The sequence below is a fragment of the Setaria viridis genome, chromosome 2 (assembly GCF_005286985.2).
Source record: "Setaria viridis chromosome 2, Setaria_viridis_v4.0, whole genome shotgun sequence".
Taxonomy (NCBI): domain Eukaryota; kingdom Viridiplantae; phylum Streptophyta; class Magnoliopsida; order Poales; family Poaceae; genus Setaria; species Setaria viridis.
This window is the reverse complement of record NC_048264.2, coordinates 31,757,758-31,781,533: the sequence shown is the minus strand read 5'-3', so window position 1 is coordinate 31,781,533 and position 23,776 is coordinate 31,757,758. Positions and strand designations below refer to the sequence as shown.

General features: G+C 43.0%; 2 protein-coding genes across 3 annotated transcripts; both read right to left on the bottom strand.

The window, feature by feature from the left end:
* Positions 1–212: 212 nt before the first annotated feature.
* Positions 213–9,949, bottom strand: LOC117844982 (ATP-dependent helicase BRM-like). Its single transcript, XM_034725852.2, is given in 16 exon segments — positions 213–570; positions 572–1,203; positions 1,331–1,579; positions 1,952–2,172; positions 2,257–2,473; positions 2,578–4,116; positions 4,199–4,444; positions 4,639–4,842; positions 5,401–5,484; positions 5,599–5,691; positions 5,844–5,930; positions 6,025–6,112; positions 6,331–6,443; positions 6,650–7,972; positions 8,112–9,362; positions 9,790–9,949. Coding segments are annotated over 15 exon segments (6,429 nt in total). The 5' UTR covers positions 9,360–9,362; positions 9,790–9,949; the 3' UTR covers positions 213–485.
* A 3,488-nt stretch (positions 9,950–13,437) lies between these two features.
* Positions 13,438–23,270, bottom strand: LOC117845438 (ATP-dependent helicase BRM). Of its 2 annotated transcripts, XM_034726486.1 has the most exons (15): positions 23,050–23,205; positions 21,355–22,614; positions 19,890–21,212; positions 19,584–19,696; positions 19,265–19,352; positions 19,085–19,171; positions 18,849–18,941; positions 18,651–18,734; positions 17,841–18,044; positions 17,413–17,655; positions 15,791–17,329; positions 15,478–15,694; positions 15,173–15,393; positions 14,521–14,769; positions 13,438–14,421 (listed from the first exon to the last, which is right to left on the bottom strand). In XM_034726486.1, exons 2-15 carry the CDS (start codon positions 22,609–22,611, stop codon positions 13,759–13,761), a joined length of 6,381 nt encoding a protein of 2,126 aa, XP_034582377.1. In that variant the 5' UTR covers positions 22,612–22,614; positions 23,050–23,205; the 3' UTR covers positions 13,438–13,758. The 2 variants fall into 2 exon arrangements, with proteins under 2 accessions (XP_034582377.1, XP_034582376.1); XM_034726485.2 differs by having other exon boundaries at positions 15,173–15,694; positions 23,050–23,270.
* Between the last annotated feature and the right edge of the window lie 506 nt (positions 23,271–23,776).

The following is a 23,776-nucleotide window of genomic DNA, read 5'->3' as shown; positions in this document are numbered from 1 at the left end:
GGGGAAGAATTTTTAAAGACTCTTGGAGTTGCTCTAACACCAGCCTAGAACCAAACGCGCCCAGAGCCACTAATGATACAATGTGCCAAATGCCAAGAATGAAATAATGGGCGTTCTGTACACAAATAGTCAGACGCAACAAGCTTGCTGGTTTGCCCCTGATGCGATGATACCAAATTCGCAGAATTCACTCAAATACTAGTGCCACAAAATAAGGGAATAAATAGCTAATTTTATTACCAAGGCCAGCTGGGCCTCTATTTTCAATGCTACGCGAATGCATTTTCTAGTTGCACCACCACCATAAGAGTTTACCCTTTACAGAATGATGAACTTAACATACAAGAATAATAGCCCTCCCACATTTCTTCATGCCCACAACATGTCAACAACAAAAGCCCAGCATGGCGGTCATATATGAAAAGGATGAACTCAACAGGGTGCCGAAATGACGCGAATAAGCCCCCACCAATGGAGTCCACGCTTCACAGGTAGGCCAATAGAGGACGCCAGAGAATGTACACCAACATGCAAGAATCCTCACAAATGGCTCGGCCGCCTCTTGCCGCTGTCTGTCCTTAGTCGCTTGGCTGGCTTGGCCCACTGGATATCCCCAATGCCGGGTGCCGAGGAACTCCCCCCTTGATCCGAATGCGCAACCCATCCAGTGGAATGCATTGACTGATGAGATGGATGTGCATCCCTTTGAAATGGCGTCCTGGCACCTCTGGGTGAGGGCACCGGGCCTGGCCGCCCAGGGTTGGTTGGCGAGAGCGGTCCAGCTCGCCCTGAGCTAGACGGAGACCCAATGCTGCTCCTTCCCCGTTCTTGCCTTTTCTTCTTAACAATGAACATGTCGCTCGGGTGCAACAACCCAGCACCATCTGGGAGCTGATCCCTGCTGCCGGATCCAGAATGCCTCGAGTCTCTCTCTGATCTGGAACTGTGGGGTCGGCTAGGAACCTCACTAGGCTGATTATGCCTGCTATGTCCCGAACCAAGTTGCTCTGCTTCACTGGTGCTGGCACGACGTTTATGACCCAAAGCAGCGTGCTTTGTCGACGGTCCAGCAGCACCACTTGAAGCTCCTCCAGGATTCGAAAATGACATCGCATTCTTAGCTTCGCTGAAGTCTGAGTCTGGGAACGCGATCTTCATTATGTTGAAAAATAAGTTATGGAGGGTCTCAGCTTCTATCCGGACCTGCATTCAATTGGAGCAAATAAATATTCTATTAGGCTACAACACCAGCCAAAAGTTCAGAACTGGTCGAAGCATGGATGATAATACAATAGATACAGCGACGTTTGATGCAAAACAGTAGGACTACCTCATGCCTATAGCTGAAATGCTGAACCACACTCTTCAACATCTGCTGCATGTCCACTATGAACTCAGTTACAGCGCTATACTCGAATCCATCAACTCGCTGTTCAACTTTCTGTAGGTCAAGGGTGCTACCAGCTGGACCTCTGAATGAGGAATTTTCATTCCTCCGCCACCAAGAAGATATATTAGGTATGATTTGATGACCCTCTTTGTCAATCCTCCTCCAAAGCTTGCTTATCACATTTTTGCACTGCAGGAATCCAAGTCAAGAACAGCGTTAGTTGAGCCATATGAGATAACAACAGGGTAAAACATAATGATCCATATGACAAGTCAAAGGAACAAAGAGAATCCCAGATAAGACGGGCCACAAAATAATGCTAATTCTAATTCCAAATTCCACATGTAAGGAGCTAACCAGGAAAAAAAACATCCACCACAAGCAACCGCAATGTTCAAAAGCTAAAACTATTTTTGCAACAATGGTGCATTCAGATGATAAAGCATTTCAATTCTACAAAGAATTCAGAGAATCATGTTTGATATCCTTTTGAAGAACAGTAAATAGACCAAATCACCTCAAATGCAGCATTGCACAAAGAGGTTAAGTTGGTGTGCATACCTTTCTTTGCATACTGTCCGACATCTTTGCGCCACGGAACTCTGGAGTAGCAGAGTCAATGGCCTTACTGCTCCGATTTTCCTTGGAGCGCTCAGCAGATCCTTCACCAGATCCAGGCAAGTAAGCCAATTTCCCTGCCCTAGAAGCAGGCGAAACCTTCCTAGATGGCATGTTGCGCTTCTGTTTGACTATAGGATGAACCGCGTCTTGCTGCCTGGCGGCTGGATCAGCAAAAGCACAGGCATATAGGTCAGACTTAAATTGTGAATTATAACCACCATCTCCTTGAAATGCAAGATGAGTACCACGTTGAGGGAAGACCCCTTCTCCACCAGATTTATCTTCCTGCTTTTCTGCATTAGGCCTCGGACGAATACGAATACTACGTTTGCGTTTTATTTTTGGTTGCAAGACCTGTTCATCCTCACCGTCATCACGTTCATGATTCCAGCTCCCTGACTGCTGGAGATCCATATGCGAGTCCCCTGACATTGCAATCTCACCTTCTTCAAGGTCATCCGGCTGCAAATTATCAGTAAAAAGCGTGATATAATGTGGATCTAGTTAATTAACAAAGAAATTCAAACAAAAAAGAATAGACATAACAACAATATGTCAATACATACAGTTCTCCTTGACAAAGAACCAGGGCGGGCATCTAACGCAGATAGAGACCGCAATTTTTTTGAAGATGAGGAAGGCGCAGGTGGTGGTAATCTCCTGCTTCCAGAAGAAGAGCCCGTGGAACCAGCTTCTTCAATCCTATTAGTTCTTCTGCTTTTTAATCCATCGGTAAAATTGTACCCATCATCATTGATTGGCTCTTCTTCCTCTGATTCATCCTTGTTATCAGGTACCGAATCATCATTGTCCTCTTCATCTTCGAATTCCTCTATTTCCCCATCTTCAGGCAGGGGTGTGGTATTCCTCTCCTCAGAATCTTCATCAGATTCTTCAAGATCTTCGTCGTCAATCTCCCTGTAGATGGAGTACTTGCCAGTACCCTTTGGCCGCCCCCTTCTCTTCTCAGGTGTATCATTAGTGTCTAAAGCAATGCCACCAGACGACATATTCCTCAACGGTTTTTTGGATAGACTTGCCACAACAGCATCTACTTCAGTGGAGCTTGCACGGAGCCACTTTGGAACCTGATGATGTTTCATCATATCCCCCGTCCAATCAAAGTCTTCATCCATCTGATCAAAAAGTTCAACTTCACGTTCAGTCCTAGCAATCATTCGGTTCACTTCCTGTAATGAAGGCACATCATGGACAGTTTCTTGGTATCTCTCATCATCATGCAGGAGTGTCTCCAAAGTCATCCGCCTTTCCTCATGGGTTGTTCTTTGATCAAAACGACCAGCATTAATGACCTCATCCGCCATATCAATTTTGTATTGTTGGATATTGTTGCGGATGAGACTTTCAATTGATCCCATGTACCTGTCTTTCCCAGCAAGATCATCCTCCAAATCTCCACTCCCACCATTTCTCAACTCATCCTCTTTCTGATAACTTGATATGTTATCGACAACAGCCTCCATGTAAATAACCTTTACCTCCCTAGTCTGCCCTATACGATGGGCCCTAGCAACTGCTTGCTCTTCATTTTGTGGATTTGGATCAGGGTCATATATTACAACAGTGTCTGCGCTCTGAAGATTGAGACCCCTACCGGCAGCACGAATACTAAGCAAGAATATAAAACAATCAGAACCAGGCCTGTTGAAGTCAACGATCGCTGACTCTCGATCTTCCAAGCTTGTTGTTCCATCAATGCGCCTGTAAACAAGTCGTCTCCATTGCAAATAGTCTTCCATGATGTCAAGAAGTTTCGTCATTGTGCTAAAAAGGAGAACACGATGGCCTGCCTTATGAAGCTTAATTAAAATTCTATCAAGATTCCATAACTTCCCACAAGATCTGATCATAAAATCTTTCCCATGATTCAAGAATGGATATGACAGAAGAGGATGGTTACAAACTTTTCTTAGCTCCATGCACTTGTTGTTGAGATTCTTGTATGTCTTGGACTGATACATGGGATTCCTTTGTGCACGCTTTTTCTCATCTTCAGGATCAACTCTAATAGTACCGGTAGATTTGATCCAATCATATATAGCTCCTTGAACCGCAGACATTCTGCACCTCAAAACAATGGAATCCTGCAACAACATGCTGGATTAATAATTTTCGAACTTACCGAACAAATTGACCAATGAGTAACAACCGAGAAAAGGATAGCACCTTTCGTGGAAGTGAGCCTTCAACATCTTCCAGACGCCTACGTAGCATGAAAGGTTCCAAAATCTGATGCAATCTGTGAATGATTATTACTTTCTTCTCCGTCTCAAGCCAATCATCTTCTTCTGCACTGTGTGTCGGACCATCCCTCTGAAATGGCTTAGAGAACCAATCTTGGAATGCCTTACTACTGTCAAATACTTCTGGAAGCAACAGATTCAAGAGGGACCAAAGCTCCTTGAGATCATTCTGTAATCAATTTCCAATGGCATTAAAAATAATGACAATAAAAGTATACAGCAAAAAAGGGTGATAAAATAGCTACACTGGCAAAAAAGAAATGGGGCTCCTATCATCACTAAAAAAGAAGAGGCTCCCTCAAACTATCATATGATAGTAAAGCTATAGTGGCAACAATAGCAATACACATTTATTTGGTTTACCTGTAGAGGAGTACCAGTGAGAAGGAGGCGTCGTTGGCAACGATAGCGATCAAGATCACGAGCCAAGACTGAGTCCCTGTCCTTCATACGTTGTGCCTCGTCAATTATAATGTACTTCCAATCAATCCTCGAAAGCTTGGAACGGTCAAACATAACAAATTCATATGTTGTCACAAGAACATTAAACTTCATGGCCAAAACCTCCTGCAAGACGAGTCAAAAATTAGAAGTAGAATATCTACAAGAACTAAATACAAGAAAATCCATCCACATGTATTTGCTACAAAATATCTTGTCAATGCAAAACAACAGAATGCGGCAAGCATGACTTTCAGTAAAGAAATAACAGGGGTCAACTGGTAACAGCAGCCACTAAACGAAGAAAACAGTACCCCTGTACAAAACATGCACCTTTACATGGACCGATGTACACCGACCTAGAAAAGTAAAAAAGCATCGTGTACAGCATAATTTAATTTATTCCAAATAATTTGTATATTTTTATTTAGGATGGATACAGTTGGCATCAAAACAAAACCAATAAAAGGCAAGCATTGCATGTGGTTCCTTCAAAATCAAATAGTGCATGATTATAGCCTATCTCCTATAATGTTTTCAAACAAGGATGGCAGGGCCGAGTAAACGGAATTGATTGTTTTTGTTCAGAACAAACAAAGTACCAGCAAATTTGCTAGAATAAAATTTGCAAGGTAAGTGCAGGCCTGACATATGAAAAGCTACTGGAAAAAAAGGACAGCTTACTTGAGAGAACAGCTTCTGCCTTTGGTCCTTTGCACCAACATAAAAGATGCAAGATGCAGATGGCAGCCAATTTAGCAGTTCACTCTGAACCAAGAACAGGCATCGCAGCAAAATGTAAGTTTCTATAACAAATACTTTATCAAAAAATGGAAACAAAAAAATAACTCCTCAAAGCATGAAATGACATTAAAGACACACCTTCCAATTGACCAAGACAGCATTTGGCACTATTATGAGATGTGGGCCATAATTCCCTTTAAACTCCATCAGGTATGCGATCAATGCCATAACCTGTTATAACAAATAGTGCAGCCATACAAATAAGTTTCTAGCAGTATTGTATTTAATGAAAAGAGGGAGCATTGATGGTAAGAAAAATATCGCGATATGACAAGAGTACAGGAAGCAAACCGGAACAAGATTAAGAAAGGGATGCTACACACCTGCACAGTCTTGCCAAGACCCATCTCATCAGCCAAAATACCATTCAACTTATTATTGTACAAAGAAAGCATCCACTGTAGGCCCACCTGAATAACCAACAAAATGAATTCTAAGATCTCCTGTGACAGGACATAATTACAATGAAATGAATATTGCTTCATTTAAAAGTAGACATCCCACCAGTTGGTAGTCCCTTAAAGTTCCTGCTCGCAACAGCGATGGCTGCTTTGTAACTCTCTCACTCACAGCATGAGCCAAAGTATAGTACCTAAAAGTACGCAAGAAGTACACAACCTTATTAAGAGTGAAAAGTATGTTTTGAAGCCCCTGTTGATCCCACAACCTCTACCTCAAATACCAAACAGAAAAAATGCAGGCTCCAAAAATGCAACTGAAATTTACTCCAGGTGCATATCTAAAGTTAAGAAATAGCAACTTGGAAACTTTTTCCAATACAACTACATTATCAATTTACTTGCTTCTTACTTGTTAACAGATGCATTATCCCTTGGTGCATTCATCTCAGAGAATGTGTTCCTTATCATAACCTCCTGACCAGCACATTGTGCAGCAGCCTTCACTTCTTCCTCAGATAGACCCTGTTAAACAAAGCAGCATATTCATGCATAGGATTAGCAACAAGGAACCTGGTTACATGCAGCACCAAGGCATACATGATGTTAAACCACGAATGCTTGAGCTACTGTCTACAGAAACCTTCGTTATCAAACGATACAAAACCAAAGAGGGAGGGGGTTGGGGACAAGCCAGTTTCATTAATCCAAAGCAAAGAGAGTCAAAGTACCTGTGCCCGTGCAGCTGCAGCAGCAGCACTTGCTGCTTCTTCTACTTGCTGCTGACTCTTGGCAGCAGTTATTTTTCCTCCAAGCTTATAAAGGTACTCTTCAGTCTGGGTCAGGAAAGAAGATAGAACATTATACCTTTGAGCCGCATCACCAGGAACACTAGTCTGTTGTTCCAACAGTATTTGACGGTATCTCTCCACGTCATTGTTTTTCAACGCCTCCATCCTTTTTGTCCTATCATCATCTTTCCTCTTCGAGAATTCGCGCAACATCCTTTCATGGTACTTGGCCACCCCTCTATTACGAGTTATTCGAGCATCACGAATGGCCCAATGTGCCTCCAAAAGCTTCTTGCGCCACTGGAAAATGGATTTCAGCTGCTTCTCTCTTGAGGCTTTCTGCATCTGCTGAACCTGTCTAACAAGCTCAACACGTTGGCGTTCACATTGTCTGACAAATTTTCTGTATATCCTATCTGGCATTGCCATTATTTCTTGTTGCTCATGCTCAACTTCATCCCTTAGGCGAGCCTGATGTTCTAGGAGTTTGAGCTTCTTTTCTTCAATCTGTAGCCTCAAGACAAGATCGGGACGGATTCTTTTCCTCTCTAGATTAATCGCAAGCAAACCACTAATCTTTTTTAAGTTATCCTCACGTTTCTTACCAAAAACAATCATCCCTTCCTGAGCTAATAAATCTTTCACATCATAACCTAGTGACAGGTTACTGTTGTAATTTGCAGGTCCCAAGGAATCATGCCTCCTAGTGAAGGACGGGAAATCGAATAGCGGACCATGGTATTTTCTTGGAACATCCCTTGGAGCTGGGGCACTGCTTGTGGAGCCAGCCCTTTTTGCTTGCTCAGCATCTGCTGAACTACTTTCTGCCGGTAAAGATTTACCCCTCTCAGCATTGTAATCGCTTCTCCCGGGAGTTCTCTGGATACCCCGCTCTAGATCCTGCTCAGATTTAATCACAGTAGTGTTACTATGCTCTGGTACTGAAACTGGTCCAATTTTAAGAGACTCTTTTGGTGAAGCTTTCATTACTTGCATGGGACCAGGACCACTCACGGAACTAGCTTTGTCATCTGATGCAGAAACCTCCACCTTCGGTAAGCAGGGTCCCTTCAACAATGGAGGTTTTTCAGGAGCTTTATCACCACTCTCCATGTGCTTTCCATGTTCATCAGCGCTGCTTACACCAGGCCCTTCACGGTTATGCGTTGGCTGAGGTCCAGAAATCTGCTGCCCTTGTGAATCAGGAGCCCGCCCAGACACAATTAATTCAAGAACTTCTGGCGGTAGTGTACGATCACCACGCTGATAAAGGAAAGCAATCAAAGGAGGGAAATGAAAACCGCAATGATGTTAGATTGATCAGCCGAACCACATTTTCAAATTATGGGTCGGATCTCATAAACAAAAACAAAATAGACTTGAAGTTTCATATTTCCCATACCTTTAAACGCCGAAAAGCTAATATCTGAGCTTTGAGTACATGAAGTTGATTTTTTGTGAAACCCGTTTGCCCTGTTTGCAGCCGAGCACTTGGAGTTGGGGGCTGTGATCCTCCTGCTTCGCCAGAGGATGCTGTGGGGGCACCTGCTTGGTTAAGCTGCTGCATCTGTCTCGCATGCTGCATCTGCATCGCTTCTGAATTTGCGAGCACAGTTTTTGGATTGGATTGCTCGGGAACTTTATTCACATGTCCAGAGCTTTGCGGGATATGCATCATCTGTGCACCATTGCCCACTGTCATAGGAGCCCTCACGGCCCTTTCATTTGAGCCATCCCTGCTATGGGCAGATAACTGTTGTTGCAACTGCAGGTTGCTCGAATTCATTACCTTAGCCTCTTCTCCACCAGAAACTGAGCTTGGGGGAAGGGGTTGACCGGGCTTCAATGGGGCACCCTGATTGGGAACATTACCACGCCCTGGGGTATCACTGTTCACTTGCGAGGGTGTTGCTTGCTGCTGCGCAGCCATACTTGCCTCATTCTGCTTCTGCACAGCTGCCATCCTACTTGACTGCCAGATCGGCAGGAGTTGAGAAATTGCACTCATGTTTGCAGGATTGGACAGGTCAAAATTGTTCTCCTTTGCCCAGGCTTGGATGGCTTGAAACTGCAACGGTGTTAATGGGCCACCACCGGTGCTGCCCATTCCCACCTGGCCTTGCATTGGCTGCATGGGCCTCATCATACCCACTGATGGCAACTGCTGTCCAGGGACTCCGGGAGGAGGCATTGGAGGCCTCATATCACCGCTTCTTTGCTCATTACTGCTTGGTTGTTCATGCTCTTTCTGCTTTTCCGCATGCTGAAGATGTTCAGCCTGTCGCTTAAACATCTGTGCCTGAATGGCCATAAGCTCCTGCATCTTGGCAGGGTTGTTAACCATATCTTGGTCTCTTGATGATGACCCCGGCATATTCATCTTGGCCTGCTGCTGGAGGAGCATCCCATGGGCCGCCTTCTGCTGCTGCTGCATCGCAAGCTTCAGGTATTGTTGCTGCATCGCAACCTGGTTGTGCACCTGACCTCCAACCATGCCTTGTGGTCCGCCGGATAGTGGCAGGTTCATCTGACCCTGGACCGGGGGCATTGGGCTGGAGGACTGAGGGAAGCTACTGCCGCCACCTTGTCCCATCATGCCAGGTGGCGCACCGGATTGGTATGCATGCTGTTGTTCATGGTGATGCGTCATTCCCTGAAAGAGAGTGACCGATCCAGAAGTCTAAAACCTCGCAGAACCAAGAACTAGAAAAACTGCATCAAGACAACAAGCAGACAAAACCGATGGAAAGGTTCGGATCCTCTAAAAGCAAACAAAAATCCGCATAACCCCACTAAAGAACAGCGCTTATCCAAATTACGCGGAAAAACCAAACCGAATTGAGACGGGATAAGAACCAGACAACAATTCCAAATTGAAACCGTGACTACACGAAATCCGGGGCGGACCCAGCATAGGACATGGGTGTGCACATCTACACTTGATAATTTTTGCAAACAAAATCGAAGCTAGTTTTGGTAATATATTGTAAGTGGGTCAGATCCGGATACAAATTGCTTATATTAGGGTTTTGGGTGCTCCGTTTCGCACAGCAGGAAGGGAAGAGAAGGGGAGAGCATACCTGGTGGGTGGTCGTCGCCGGCAAAGGGCCCGGCGAAGACCGAATGGAGGGGGATGGCCGGAGAGACGCGGAGGGGAAAAATGAGGGGGCTATGGTTGGGGCAACCTTTTATTCGCGGACCGCCCTCCCGGATCCCACGCCAAGACTCGCAGTCGCGGTACCAGAAGGATGCAGCGGGGCAGCTGCCGCATGTAAAATTTTGATAAGGTAATTTTGCTATTGCACAGAGTCCGATATTGGTTTTTTTAAGTAAACACTATTTAAATTGCTATATGCACCCACGCTACATGTGAGTTGCATTTTTTTACAACTTTTGAATTGTAGAATTGCATTTTTTTTCTAGATGAAGGGAGTATTTAAGTTGATCCTTACAAGTGGATTCGCGAACTTCGGCGGTGGATATTTGCCATTAGACGTTATATAGCTATTATAATAACTAGTAAATATGCACGTGTATTGCTACGTGTGAACTATATATAAGTACATAGTACCATAAATGCAAGAGAATTGAAACGAAAAAAACATTAAAAACATTAAAAGGTCGAGAGTCCAAGACAACATCTACTTAGTCCAAAACTCGAAATCGATCCATTAAAATATCACCCTATCTATCTTGATCCTGTCTCGACCTCAACAATCCAATCGAATCCATAAACAATTAAGATGAACCCATCAACGCCCTATGAATTCGCGAACTTCGATAGGGGATATTCGTTATATAGCTGTTATAATAACTAGTAAATATGCACGTGTGTTGCTACGTGTGAAGTATATATAAATACATCATACCATAAATGCAACGGAATTGAAACGGAAAACCTTAAAAGGCCGAGAGTCAGAGACAACATCTCCTTAGTCCAAAACTCGAAATCGATACATTAAAATATCACCATATCTATCTTGACCCTATCTCAACTTCAACAATCCAATCAATTCTATAAACTGTTGAGATCAACCCATCAACGAGCAAAATATCTCGGCATTATCTCTCTCTCCTCCTCCTCCCTCCCTCCCTCTCTAGTTGCCCGAGGCTTGATCCACCACCACCTCTGCCGGCTAGGGCTCACCCATCACTCGGAATGTCCTCCTCCACTGGTCATGGTCGCACTACGATGTCACCCCACTTCTCTTTTAACGCAAGGGGATTCTTAAAAAATAGCATCGTACGGAGGACAACTAAGCCACCATTATGGATTTATTTCTTCTTAATAGTTTCGTATTCTTTTTAATGCCCGACTAGCAGGTAGACCTTTTTTATGTCAATATGGTACAAAGAAAAGGACATACATTTGACATAATCATATGATAATACCAAGATGGTCCCATGACTTAGACCCCCTTTGCAAACGTAAGGGTTTCACAAAAATTCACCATAAAGATAAAGTATAGAATATTATTCAAATTTTATGTGGACATCTGAAGCACAAATAGAATGAAAACGTGTTCCTAAAATACAAGAAAAACATAGAACAAGTGGTGGGAGTTATTCCCTCGGAGACAAAAAGTCTGGATTCGACAACCCCCCCCTCCTCCTGAGGATTTTTTGGCACAGGTGGTTTTCTTCAAGTATGGTTTTTAGACGCGGGTAAGGTTAGCGGTTTTTTAGACACAGACGGTTCTCACGTAGACTAGGCAGCTTTCCACAATTTTTAGATCCAATTTTAAGGTTAATGGACCAAAACTAGGTGCAGAAATAGCACATAGAGGAGATGGAGAACTAGTGAAAGATTGAAAATAAACTGATACGGGTCTACTACTTCCATGGGACAAATAGAACAATACAATCACATATTTACGCAACTAGGAGGCAACAGAATAATTGCACTAGCGTAGGTTTAACTGGCGCCTACTAATATATTAGTTGACTACAAAAGTGTTACATCAATACAATCTATGATTCAAAGCATAAGATGACCAGTCCACTAGCAAGCACTACAATCTATGCTACATTGTCACTTTGTTTTTAGGATTGGGACATCAACCTCATCCCGAGCCTTAGACATGCTTGAGTGGGACGTACTATCGTTGTTGTCTAAATAAATCCGATGCAGCGACAAACAAAAAGGGGATGTGGGATGTATTTGAAGAGTCTCAAAATTTCGACAAATGTAACATGCATTTCAATATTTTTCTACAACAATAACATTTATTATAAATAGTAATTGCTGTGAGTGGGAATTTGCTCTCTGTTTGAGCATATTTTAAAAAAGATTCAGATAGTTCAAATTAAAAGTGTACGATCAAAGAATTAAATATGTTATGAAGCAGCAAATATCTGTCAAACCTCCTTAGAAATTCAGAGAGGAAACAAAGGAATTTTAGGCATATGCTGCACTCTTGGACGATTGCAACAAGTCAACTAGAAATATATATGCACCGCAAAATCTGAGGCATGATATGAGGATATGAACTACCCCATCCGTCCCAAATTACTATTCATTTTGGCTTTTCTAGATACATAGCATTTGACATGGACCTAGATATAATAGTAATTTGGTACGGAGGGAGTAATCAAGAAGCATGATACGAACTAATCAACTGTCAGCAACAATTGATAGAAGTACGAAGCAGATCAAGGGATTTGACAGGCCAGAGAGGGCCTAGCTAGGAAACCTACATAACTCTCGCATGTTATTTTTTTAACGAAGTTTTCAGTATTTGATAGCTAAGATGAGGGGAGCAAGCCAACCATAAATAAATGACTCAAGTCAATCGTAAGTAAATACCTGATGCTCGTGAAATGTTGAATTAGCCTATTCAAAATGTTGAATTTCATGTAAAAAATATATTAAAATATGTATTAGGCGGGATAAAATCTGTGGGGGAGCAAGCCATCAATAAATACGTGACCTATGTAAATATTGAATTAGACTATCCTATTCATGAATTGTTGAATCTTACATGTATATAAAAAATATTGAATGGCGTTCCCGCAGAAGGTCGATAGGCTGTAATGATGGAGAGAGATGGGAGTACTCCTCCGTCCAAAATTATAGGTTGTTTTGATTTTTTTAATTCATACATTTTGTTATACACCTAGATATATATTATATCAAGATACAGTAAAATGATGGAGAGAGATGGGAGTACTCCTCTGTCCAAAATTATAGATCGTTTTGGTTTTTTAGATTTATACATTTTGCTATACACCTAGATATATATTATATCAAGATGCAATAAAATGTATGGATCTAAAAATCTAAAACAACATAATCACGCTCCCAGTCGAAGTCGTATTGGAGTCTCGGGCCTAACAGGCTCCCAGTCGCAGGCAGGTCTGCGTCCGCTTGCAAGTGACCACGACTTGGTATTTTCACGATGCTGACAAGCATTCCGTACACAAATAGTCAAGAGTTAACACAGGGCAAGAAAGCTTGTTGTCTCGTCACTCGTCACTAGGGCGATGATACAGAATTCGCATAATTCACTCAGATATTAGAGCCATAAAAAAATACATGGAAATATAACCGCTCCTCCCTTAATTTGGTCGTTTTGAATTTTTTAAATTTATAATAATATTTATGCTTCCAAATTGTAGGTCGTTTTGAATTTTTTAAATTCATAAATATTATTATGCATCTAGACATACACTATATCTAAGATGCATAATAATATCTACAAAACTAGAAAAACTAAAACGACCTACAATTTGGAACGTATACATGGAGTAATTTATTATCTCAGCCAGCTGAGCCTCTATCTTTAATGCCCATGTGAATGTATCTTCTAGCTTGCCTCACGCCACCATAACTCCATAAGAGTTCCCCTTTACAGAACGATGAAATGAACCTAACATACAAGAAAAATAACTCTATCCTCATTTCTTCATGCCCACGACAACAAAAGTCCAGCACGGTGGTCATATATGAACTCAACAGGGTGTCAAAATGACATGAATAAGCCCCCACCAATGGAGTCCACCCTTCACAGATATACCAATCAAGGATGCCACCGTGATGCAAAAATTTCTCACAAATGGCTCGGCCGCCTCTTGCCAGCGTCAGTCCTTTGTCGCTTGGATGGCTTGGCCCATTGGATGTCTCCAATGCCAGGTGCTGAGGAACTTCCCCCATGATCCGAATGCACAATCCACCCAGTGGAATGCACCGAGTGCTGAGATGGATGTGCATCCCTTTGGAATGGCGTCCTGGCACCTCTGGGTGAGGGCACTGTGCCCAGCCGCACAGGGTTGGTTGGCGAGAGCCGTCCAGCTCGTCCTGAGCTAGACGGAGACCCAATGCTGCTCCTTGCCCGTTCTTGCCTTTTCTTCTTAACAATGAACATATCGCTCGGGTGCAATAACCCAGCACCATCTGGGAGCTGATCTCGGCTGCCGGATCCAGAATGCCTCGAGTCTATCTCTGATCTGGAACTGTGAGGCCGACTAGGAACCTCGCTAGACTGATTATGCCTGATATGTCCTGAGCCATGCTGCTCCGCTTCACTGGTGCTAGCACGGCGCTTATGGCCTAAAGCAGCATGCTTTGTTGATGGCCCAGCAGTGCCACTTGCAGCTCTTCCAGGATTTGAAAATGACATTGCATTCTTAGCTTCGCTGAAGTCCGAGTCTGGGAACGCAATATTCATTATGTTGAAAAATAAGTTATGGAGGGTCTCAGCTTCTATCTGTACCTGCATTTAATTGGAGCAAATTAATATTCTACTAGGCCACCACACCAGATCACTACAATAGATATAACAAGATAAGTTTGATGCCAAACAGTAGAGTACCTCATGCCTATAGCTGAAATGCTGAACCACACTCTTCAACATCTGCTGCATGTCCCCTATGAACTCAGTTACAGAGCTATACTCGAATCCATCAACTCGCTGTTCAATTTTCTGTAGGTCAAGGGTGCTGCAAGATGGACCTCTGAATGAGGAATTTTCATTCCTCCGCCACCAAGAAGATATATTAGGTATGATTTGATGACCCTCTTTGTCAATCCTCCTCCAAAGCTTGCTTATCACATTCTTGCACTGTAGGTATTCAGGTCGAGAACAGCTTCAGCTCAGCCATATGAGATAGTATATATAACAAAAGGGTAAAACATAACAAGCCATATGACAAGCCAAAGGAATAAAAGAATCCCAGTTAAAACAATATTGATAAACATATGGTATGCCAAAGGAACAGGACGAGCCACAAAATAATGCTAAATCTTAATTCCAATTCCATGCGTATACAGCTCACCCAAAAAAGAAACTTCCACTGCATGCAACCCAGATGATGTAAAAAATATGAGCACATTAAGCTTAAGTTTGATGATAAAGCATTTTAATTCTACAGAGAATCACGTTCAACAACCTTTTGAAGAACAGTCAGTAGAACAAATCACCCGAAATACAGTATGGCACAAAGGGCTAAAGTTTGTGTACCTACCTTTCTTTGCATACTGTCAGACATCTTTGTGCCACGGAACTCTGGGGTAGAAGAGTCCATGGCCTTACTGCTCCAATTTTCCTTGGAGCGTTCAACAGATCCTTCCCCGGATCCACACAAGTAAGTCGATTTCCCTGTTCTAGGAGCAGGCGAAACCTTCCTAGATGGCATGTTGCGCTTCTGTTTGACCATAGGATGAACAGCGTCTTGCTGCCTGGCAGCTGGATCAGCAAAAGCATGTGAATCTAGGTCAGACTTAAATTGTGAATTATAATCATCACTGCCTTGAAATGCATGATGAGTACCACGCTGAGGGAAGACCGCTTCTCCACCAGATCTAGCTTCCTGCTTTTCTGCATTCAGTCTTGGACGAATACGAATACTCCGTTTGCGTTTTATTTTTGGTTGCAACACATGCTCATCCTCACCGTCATCACGTTCATGATTCCAGCTCCCTGACTGCTGGAGGTCCATATGCGAGTCCCCTGACATTGCAATCTCACCTTCCTCCAGGTCATCCAGCTGTAAATAACCAGTTAAAAAGCATCATGATCTCGTTAATTAACATTTCAAGAGAAAAACAAAAGAGACAAATGACAACAACATGTCAATACATACAGTTCTCCTTGACAAAGAACCAGGCCGGGCATCTAATGCAGATAGAGACCGCAATTTTTTTGACGAAGAGGAAGGTGCAGGTGGTGGTAATCTCCTGCTTCCAGAAGAAGAGCCCGTGGAACCAGCTTCTTCCATCCTAATAGCTTTTCTGCTTCTTAATCCATTGGTAAAATTGTACCCATCATCATTGATTGGCTCTTCTTCCTCTGATTCATCCTTGTTATCAGGTACCGAATCATCATTGTCCTCTTCATCTTCGAATTCCTCTATTTCCCCATCTTCAGGCAGGGGTGTGGTATTCCTCTCCTCAGAACCTTCATCAGATTCTTCAAGATCTTCGTCGTCAATCTCCCTGTAGATGGAGTACTTGCCAGTACCCTTTGGCCGCCCCCTTCTCTTCTCAGGTGTATCATTAGTGTCTAAAGCAATGCCACCAGACGACATATTCCTCAACGGCTTTTTGGATAGACTTGCCACAACAGCATCTACTTCAGTGGAGCTTGCACGGAGCCACTTTGGAACCTGATGATGTTTCATCATATCCCCCGTCCAATCAAAGTCTTCATCCATCTGGTCAAAAAGTTCAACTTCACGTTCAGTCCTAGCAATCATTCGGTTCACTTCCTGTAATGAAGGCACATCATGGACAGTTTCTTGGTATCTCTCATCATCATGCAGGAGTGTCTCCAAAGTCATCCGCCTTTCCTCATGGGTTGTTCTTTGATCAAAACGACCAGCATTAATGACCTCATCCGCCATATCCATTTTGTATTGTTGGATATTGTTGCGGATGAGACTTTCAATTGATCCCATGTACCTGTCTTTCCCAGCAAGATCATCCTCCAAATCTCCACTCCCACCATTTCTCAACTCATCCTCTTTCTGATAACTTGATATGTTATCGACAACAGCCTCCATGTAAATAACCTTTACCTCCCTAGTCTGCCCTATACGATGGGCCCTAGCAACTGCTTGCTCTTCATTTTGTGGATTTGGATCAGGGTCATATATTACAACCGTGTCTGCGCTCTGAAGATTCAGCCCCCTACCGGCAGCACGAATACTAAGCAAGAATATAAAACAATCAGAACCAGGCCTGTTGAAGTCAACGATCGCCGACTCTCGATCTTCCAAGCTTGTTGTTCCATCAATGCGCCTGTAAACAAGTCGCCTCCATTGCAAATAGTCTTCCATGATGTCAAGAAGTTTCGTCATTGTGCTAAAAAGGAGAACACGATGGCCTGCCTTATGAAGCTTAATTAAAATTCTATCAAGATTCCATAACTTCCCGCAAGATCTGATCATAAAATCTTTCCCATGATTCAAGAATGGATATGACAGAAGAGGATGGTTACAAACTTTTCTTAGCTCCATGCACTTGTTGTTGAGATTCTTGTATGTCTTGAACTGGTACATGGGATTCCTTTGTGCACGCATTTTCTCATCTTCAGGATCAACTCTAATAGTACCGGTAGATTTGATCCAATCATATATAGCTCCTTGAACCGCAGACATTCTGCACCTCAAGACAATGGAATCCTGCAACAACATGCCTGATTAATAATTTTTCAAACTTACCGAACAAATTGACCAATGAGTAACAACCGAGAAAAGGATAGCACCTTTCGTGGAAGTGAGCCTTCAACATCTTCCACACGTCTACGTAGCATGAAAGGTTCCAAAATCTGATGCAATCTGTGAATGATTATTACTTTCTTCTCTGTCTCAAGCCAATCGTCTTCTTCACTGTGTGTCGGACCATCCCTCTGAAACGGCTTAGAGAACCAATCTTGGAATGCCTTACTACTATCAAATACTTCTGGAAGCAACAGATTCAAGAGGGACCAAAGCTCCTTGAGATCATTCTGTAATCAATTTCCAAAGGTATTAAATATGAAAAAAACAGTATACAACAAAAAGGGTGCATTTATGACATGCTAAAATAGCTATGCTGGCAAAAAAGACAAGGGGCTCCTATCTTCACGGAAGAAGCTACCATGATGGCAAAGCTTTAGTGGCAACAATAGCAATACACATTTATTTGATTTACCTGTAGAGGAGTACCAGTGAGAAGGAGGCGTCGTTGGCAACGATAGCGATCAAGATCACGTGCCAAGACTGAGTCTCTATCCTTCATCCGCTGTGCCTCATCAATTATAATGTACTTCCAATCAATCTTTGAAAGCTTGGAACGATCAAACATAACAAATTCATATGTCGTAACAAGAACATTAAATTTCATGGCCAAAACCTCCTGTGAGACGAGTCAAAAGTTAGAGGCTAAATTTCTACAAGAGCTAAATACAAGAAAATCCACAGGTATTTGGTACCAGACAGCTTATTCATGCAAATAACAGAAGCGGAAAGCATTACTTTCAGTCAAGAAATAACAAGGAGTCAACTGATAAGAGCGGCCATTAAAATAAGAAAATGTTACCCCTATACTGCACAAATCATGCACCTGTTTAGGGAACGATGGAGACTGATCTAGAAAACTAAAATAGCATTGTGTACAGGACAATTGAATTTACTCCAAACAATTTAAAGCATGTTTGCTGATGTGGTTTTATCTTTTATTTAGGACAGATACAGTTGACATAATAACAAATACAATAAAAGACAAATGAAGGTGATGGTACAGATGGTCCCTCAAATTCAAACACTACAGTGTTCGTGGAAAAAAATAAACAGTGCAGTGTTCAAGAAAAAAAAAAGCAAACAGTCTAGGGCCAAGTAATCAGGGTTGATTATGTTTTATTCACAATAATCAATGTATCAGAACTTTAATTGTTGAATTAAAATTTGTAATGTAAGTACATGCCTAACGTATGAAAAGCTATCGAAAGAAAAGGCTGCTTACTTGAGAGAACAGCTTCTGCCTTTGGTCCTTTGCACCAACATAAAAGATGCAAGATGCAGATGGCAGCCAATTTAGCAGTTCACTCTGAACCAAGAACAGGCATCGCAGCAAAATGTAAGTTTCTATAACAAATACTTTATTAAAAAATGGAAACAAAAAAATAACTCCTCAAAGCATGAAATGACATTAAAGACACACCTTCCAATTGACCAAGACAGCATTTGGCACTATTATGAGATGTGGGCCATAATTCCCTTTAAACTCCATCAGGTATGCGATCAATGCCATAACCTGTTATAACAAATAGTGCAGCCATACAAATAAGTTTCTAGCAGTATTGTATTTAATGAAAAGAGGGAGCATTGATGATTAAAAAAACTATCATGGTATAACAGGCAGCAAGCAAAACAGAATAAGAAAGGGATGCCACACACCTGCACAGTCTTGCCAAGACCCATCTCATCAGCCAAAATACCATTCAACTTATTATTGTACAAAGAAAGCATCCACTGCAGGCCCACCTAGATAACCAACAAAATGAATCGCAAGATTTCCTGAGACAGGACATAAGTACAGTGAAAATGAATTACTTCAGGTACAAGTAGACATCCTACCAACTGGTACTCCCTTAAAGTTCCTGCTCGCAACAGCGATGGCTGCTTTGTAACTCTCTCACTCACAGCATGAGCCAAAGTATAGTACCTAAAAGTACACAAGAAGTAAAACACATTATCAAGAGTGAGAAGTATGTTTTGAAGACCCTGTTTATCTGACAAACCCTACCACAAATGTCAAATGGGAAAAAAATGCAGGCTCCGAAAATGCAACAGAAATTTACTCTGGGTCCAAAAATGGAACAAAAAATGGTACAGAAATAGCAACTTGGAAAATTTTTCTGATACAACCTCATTTTCAATTTAGTTGATTTCTTACTTGTTAACAGATGTATTATCCCTTGGTGCATTCATCTCAGAGAACGTGTTCCTTATCATAACCTCCTGACCAGCACATTGTGCAGCAGCCTTCACTTCTTCCTCAGATAGACCCTGTTAAACAAGAAGCATGTTCATGTATACGACTAGCAATAACTAACCTGGTTACATGCAGCAAAAATGTTTAACCACAAACGTTTGAGCTACTCACTACAGAAAGCTTCGCAATCCAAGGATAAGAAACCAAAAGGGGAGGGAATGGCGGACAAGCTAGTTTCACTAGCCCAAAGTGAAGAGAGTCAAATACCTGTGCCCGTGCAGCTGCTGCAGCAGCATTTGCTGCTTCTTCTATTTGTTGCTGACTCTTGGTAGCAGTTATTTTTCCTCCAAGCTTATAAAGGTACTCTTCAGTCTGGGTCAGGAAAGAAGATAGAACATTATATCTTTGAGCTGCATCACCAGGAACACTAGTTTGTTGTTCCAAAAGTATTTGACGGTATCTTTCCACGTCATTGTTTTTCAATGCCTCCATTCTTTTGTTCCTATCATCATCTTTCCTTTTCGAGAATTCTCGCAACATCCTTTCATGGTACTTGGCCACCCCTCTATTACGAGTTATTCGAGCATCGCGAATGGCCCAATGTGCCTCCAGAAGCTTCTTGCGCCACTGGAAAATTGATTTCAGCTGCTTCTCTCTCGAGGCTTTCTGCATCTGCTGAACATGTCTTGCAAGCTCAACCCGTTGACGTTCACATTGTCTGACAAACTTTCTGTATATCCTATCTGGCATTGCCATTATTTCTTGTTGCTCATGCTCAACTTCATCCCTTAGCCGAGCCTGATGTTCTAGGAGTTTGAGTTTCTTCTCTTCAATCTGTAGCCTCAAGACAAGATCAGGACGGATTCTTTTCCTCTCTAGATTGATTGCAAGCAAACTGCTTATCTTTTTCAAGTTATCCTCACGTTTCTTATCAAGAACGATCAACCCTTCTTGAGCTAATAAATCTTTAACATCATAACCTAGTGAGAGATTACTGTTGTAGTTTGCAGATCCTAAGGAATCATGCCTCCTAGTGAAGGACGGGGAATCAAATAGCGGACCATGGTATTTTCTAGGAACGTCTCTTGGAGGTGGGGCACTGCTTGTGGAGCCAGCCCTTTTTGCCTGCTCAGCGTCTGCTGAACCACTTTCTGCCGGTAAAGATTTACCCCTCTCAGAACTGTAATCGCTTCTAGGTGTTCTCTGGACACACTGTTCTATTTCGTGCTCAGATTTAATCATAGTAGTGTTACTATGCTCTGGTACTGAAACTGGTCCAATTTTAAGAGACTCTTTCGGTGAAGCTTTCATCACTTGCATGGGACCAGGAACACTGGCAGGACTAGCTTTATCTTCTGAAGCTGAAGCCTCCACCTTTGATAAACATGGTCCCTTCAACAATGCAGGTTTTTCAGGAACTTTATCACCACTCTCAATGTGCCTTCCATGTTCATCAGCATTGCTTACACCAGGCCTTTCACAGTTATGTATTGCCTGAGGTCCAGAAATCTGCTGCCCTTGTGAATCAGGAGGAGACCGCCCAGACACAATTAATTCAAGAACTTCTGGCGGGAGAGTACGATCACCACGCTGATACCAAGGGATGCAATCAAAGGAAGAAAAAAGAAAACCGCCACAACATTAGATTGATCAGCTGAATCGCATCTTAAAATTACAGGTTGGATCTCAAAAACACAAATAAAATAGACTTTAACTTTCATATTTCTTTTACCTTTAAACGCCGAAAAGCTAATATCTGAGCTTTGAGTACATGAAGTTGATTTTTTGTGAAACCTGTTTGCCCTGGTTGCAGCCGAGCACTTGGAATTGGGGCTTGTGATCCTCCTGTTTCACCAGGGGATGCTGTGGGGGCAGCAGCTTGGTTAAGTTGCTGCATCTGTCTCACATGCTGCACCTGCATCGCTTCTGAATTTGCAAGGGCATTTTTTGGAGTGGATTGCTCAGGAACCTTATTCACATGTCCAGAGCTTTGCGGGGTATGCATCATCATCTGTGCACCATCGCCCGCTGTCACAGGTGACCTCACAGCCCTTTCATTTGAGCCATCCCTGTTATGGGCAGATAACTGTTGTTGCAACTGCAAGTTGCTCAAATTCACTACCTTAGCCTCTTCTCCACCAGAAACTGAGCTTGGGGGAAGGGGCTGACCGGGCTTCGATGGGGCACCCTGATTGGGAACATTACCACACCCTGGGGTATCACTGTTCATTTGCGAGGGCGTTGCTTGCTGCTGTGCAGCCATACTTGCCTCATTCTGCTTCTGCATGGCTGCCATCCTGCTTGACTGCCAGATTGGCAGGAGTTGAGAAACTGCACTCATGTTTGCAGGATTGGACAGGTCGAAATTGTTCTCCTTTGCCCAGGCTTGCACGGCTTGAAACTGCAATGGCGTTAATGGGCCACCACCGGCGCTGCTAATGCCCACCTGGCCTTGCATTGGTTGCATGGGCCTCATCATACCCGCTGATGGCAACTGCTGTCCAGGGACTCCCAGAGGAGCCATAGTTGGCCTCATATCACGGCTTCTTTGCTCATCACTACTTGGTTGTCCCTGCTCTTTCTGCTTCTCCGCCTGCTGAAGATGTTCAGCTTGTCGCTTAAACATCTGTGCCTGAAGGGCCATAAGCTCCTGCATCTTGGCAGGGTTGTTAACCATATCTTGGTCTCTTGACGATGACCCCAGCATATTCAACTTGGCCTGCTGCTGGAGGAGCATCCCGTGGGCCACCTTCTGCTGCTGCTGCTGCTGCAGCATCGCAAGCTTCAGGTATTGTTGCTGCATCGCAACCTGGTTGTGCACCTGACCTCCAACCATGCCTTGTGGTCCGCTGGATGGCGGCAAGTTCATCTGACTCTGGACCGGGGGCATTGGGCTGGAGGACTGAGGGAAGTTACTGCCGCCTGGCCCCATCATGCCATGGGGCGCACCGGATTGGTGTGCTTGCTGCTGTTCATGGTTATGCGTCATTCCCTGAAACAGAAGGTGCATTCAGAAGTCTAAAACCTCGCAGAACCAAGAACCAAAAAAACTGCATCAAGACAACAAGCAGACAAAACCGATGGGAGGGTTCGGATTCTCTAAAAGGCAACAAAAATCCGCATCACCTCACTAAAGAACAGAGGTTATCCAAATCACTCGGAAGAACCAAACCGAATTGAGACGGGATCAGAATCGTAGAACAATTCCAATTTGGAACCAGGACTACACGAAATCCCGGACGGACCAGCACAGGACATGGGTGTGCATATCTACGCCCGATAATTTTTGCAAACAAAATCGAAGCTACTTATTTAGGTAATACGGAGTATATTGTAACTGGGTCAGATCCGAATACAAATAGCTTATATTAGGGTTTGCGGAACTCCGTTTTGCACAGCAGGAAGGGAAGAGAAGGGGAGGGCATACCTGATGGGTGCTCGTCGCCGGCAAATGGCCCGGCGAAGACCGAATGGTGGGGGGAGGGCCGGAGAGCGGGGAGGGGAACCGAAATGGAGCCGAGGAGGGGGGCAGTGTTGGGCAACCTTTTATTCGGGGACCGCCCGGATACCACAACTCGCAGTAAAGAATCGTCAACAAAAAGGACGGGCCAGGCCGCGGAATGTAAAATTTGGTATCGTTAAATGTTGGTTTTTATGGCTAGCACTACCTTCAGTTTTTTAAAACACGGTATACACATCACCGGAATCGACGAAAGTCATTGAGAATAACACGATGAGCACCTAATAAATATAGAAAATGCAAGCACTGACTCAAACTTAACAGCTGAGCTAAGTGCGTGAGTATTACTCAAGCTTATCTTTATTTAGTGGTACCATGAATATTTTTTATTAGATATTATGGTTAATTATAATAATATAAGCTTTTTTTATAGAGGGGAGGTAGAGAATAAGTTATTGTACATAAAGAACAATATAATCACAAATTTGGACAGTCAAGATGCAACATAAAAATTGTACTTGCACAAAGTTACTCTACCCTCAATTCAGGTGAGTACTAGTACAACTGGAGTTACAGAAATTCCACTTATAGTATGACATTATCCATTTATTCATTACTCAAAATTTGACACTACGCTAAATGACAGCTCAAGTAAGCCATAACGGTGACAGTGAGTAAAAGGAGAGGGTCAGAG

Coding starts and splice junctions, on each gene's coding strand:
- LOC117845438 (XM_034726485.2), bottom strand. CDS start 22,611: ATGACGCATAACCATGAACAGCAGCAAGCACACCAATCCGGTGCGCCC. Junction 19,697..19,889: donor CAGCAGCTGCACGGGCACAG/GTATTTGACTCT, acceptor CTTGTTTAACAG/GGTCTATCTGAGGAAGAAGT. Junction 19,172..19,264: donor CTTTAAGGGAGTACCAGTTG/GTAGGATGTCTA, acceptor TTGGTTATCTAG/GTGGGCCTGCAGTGGATGCT.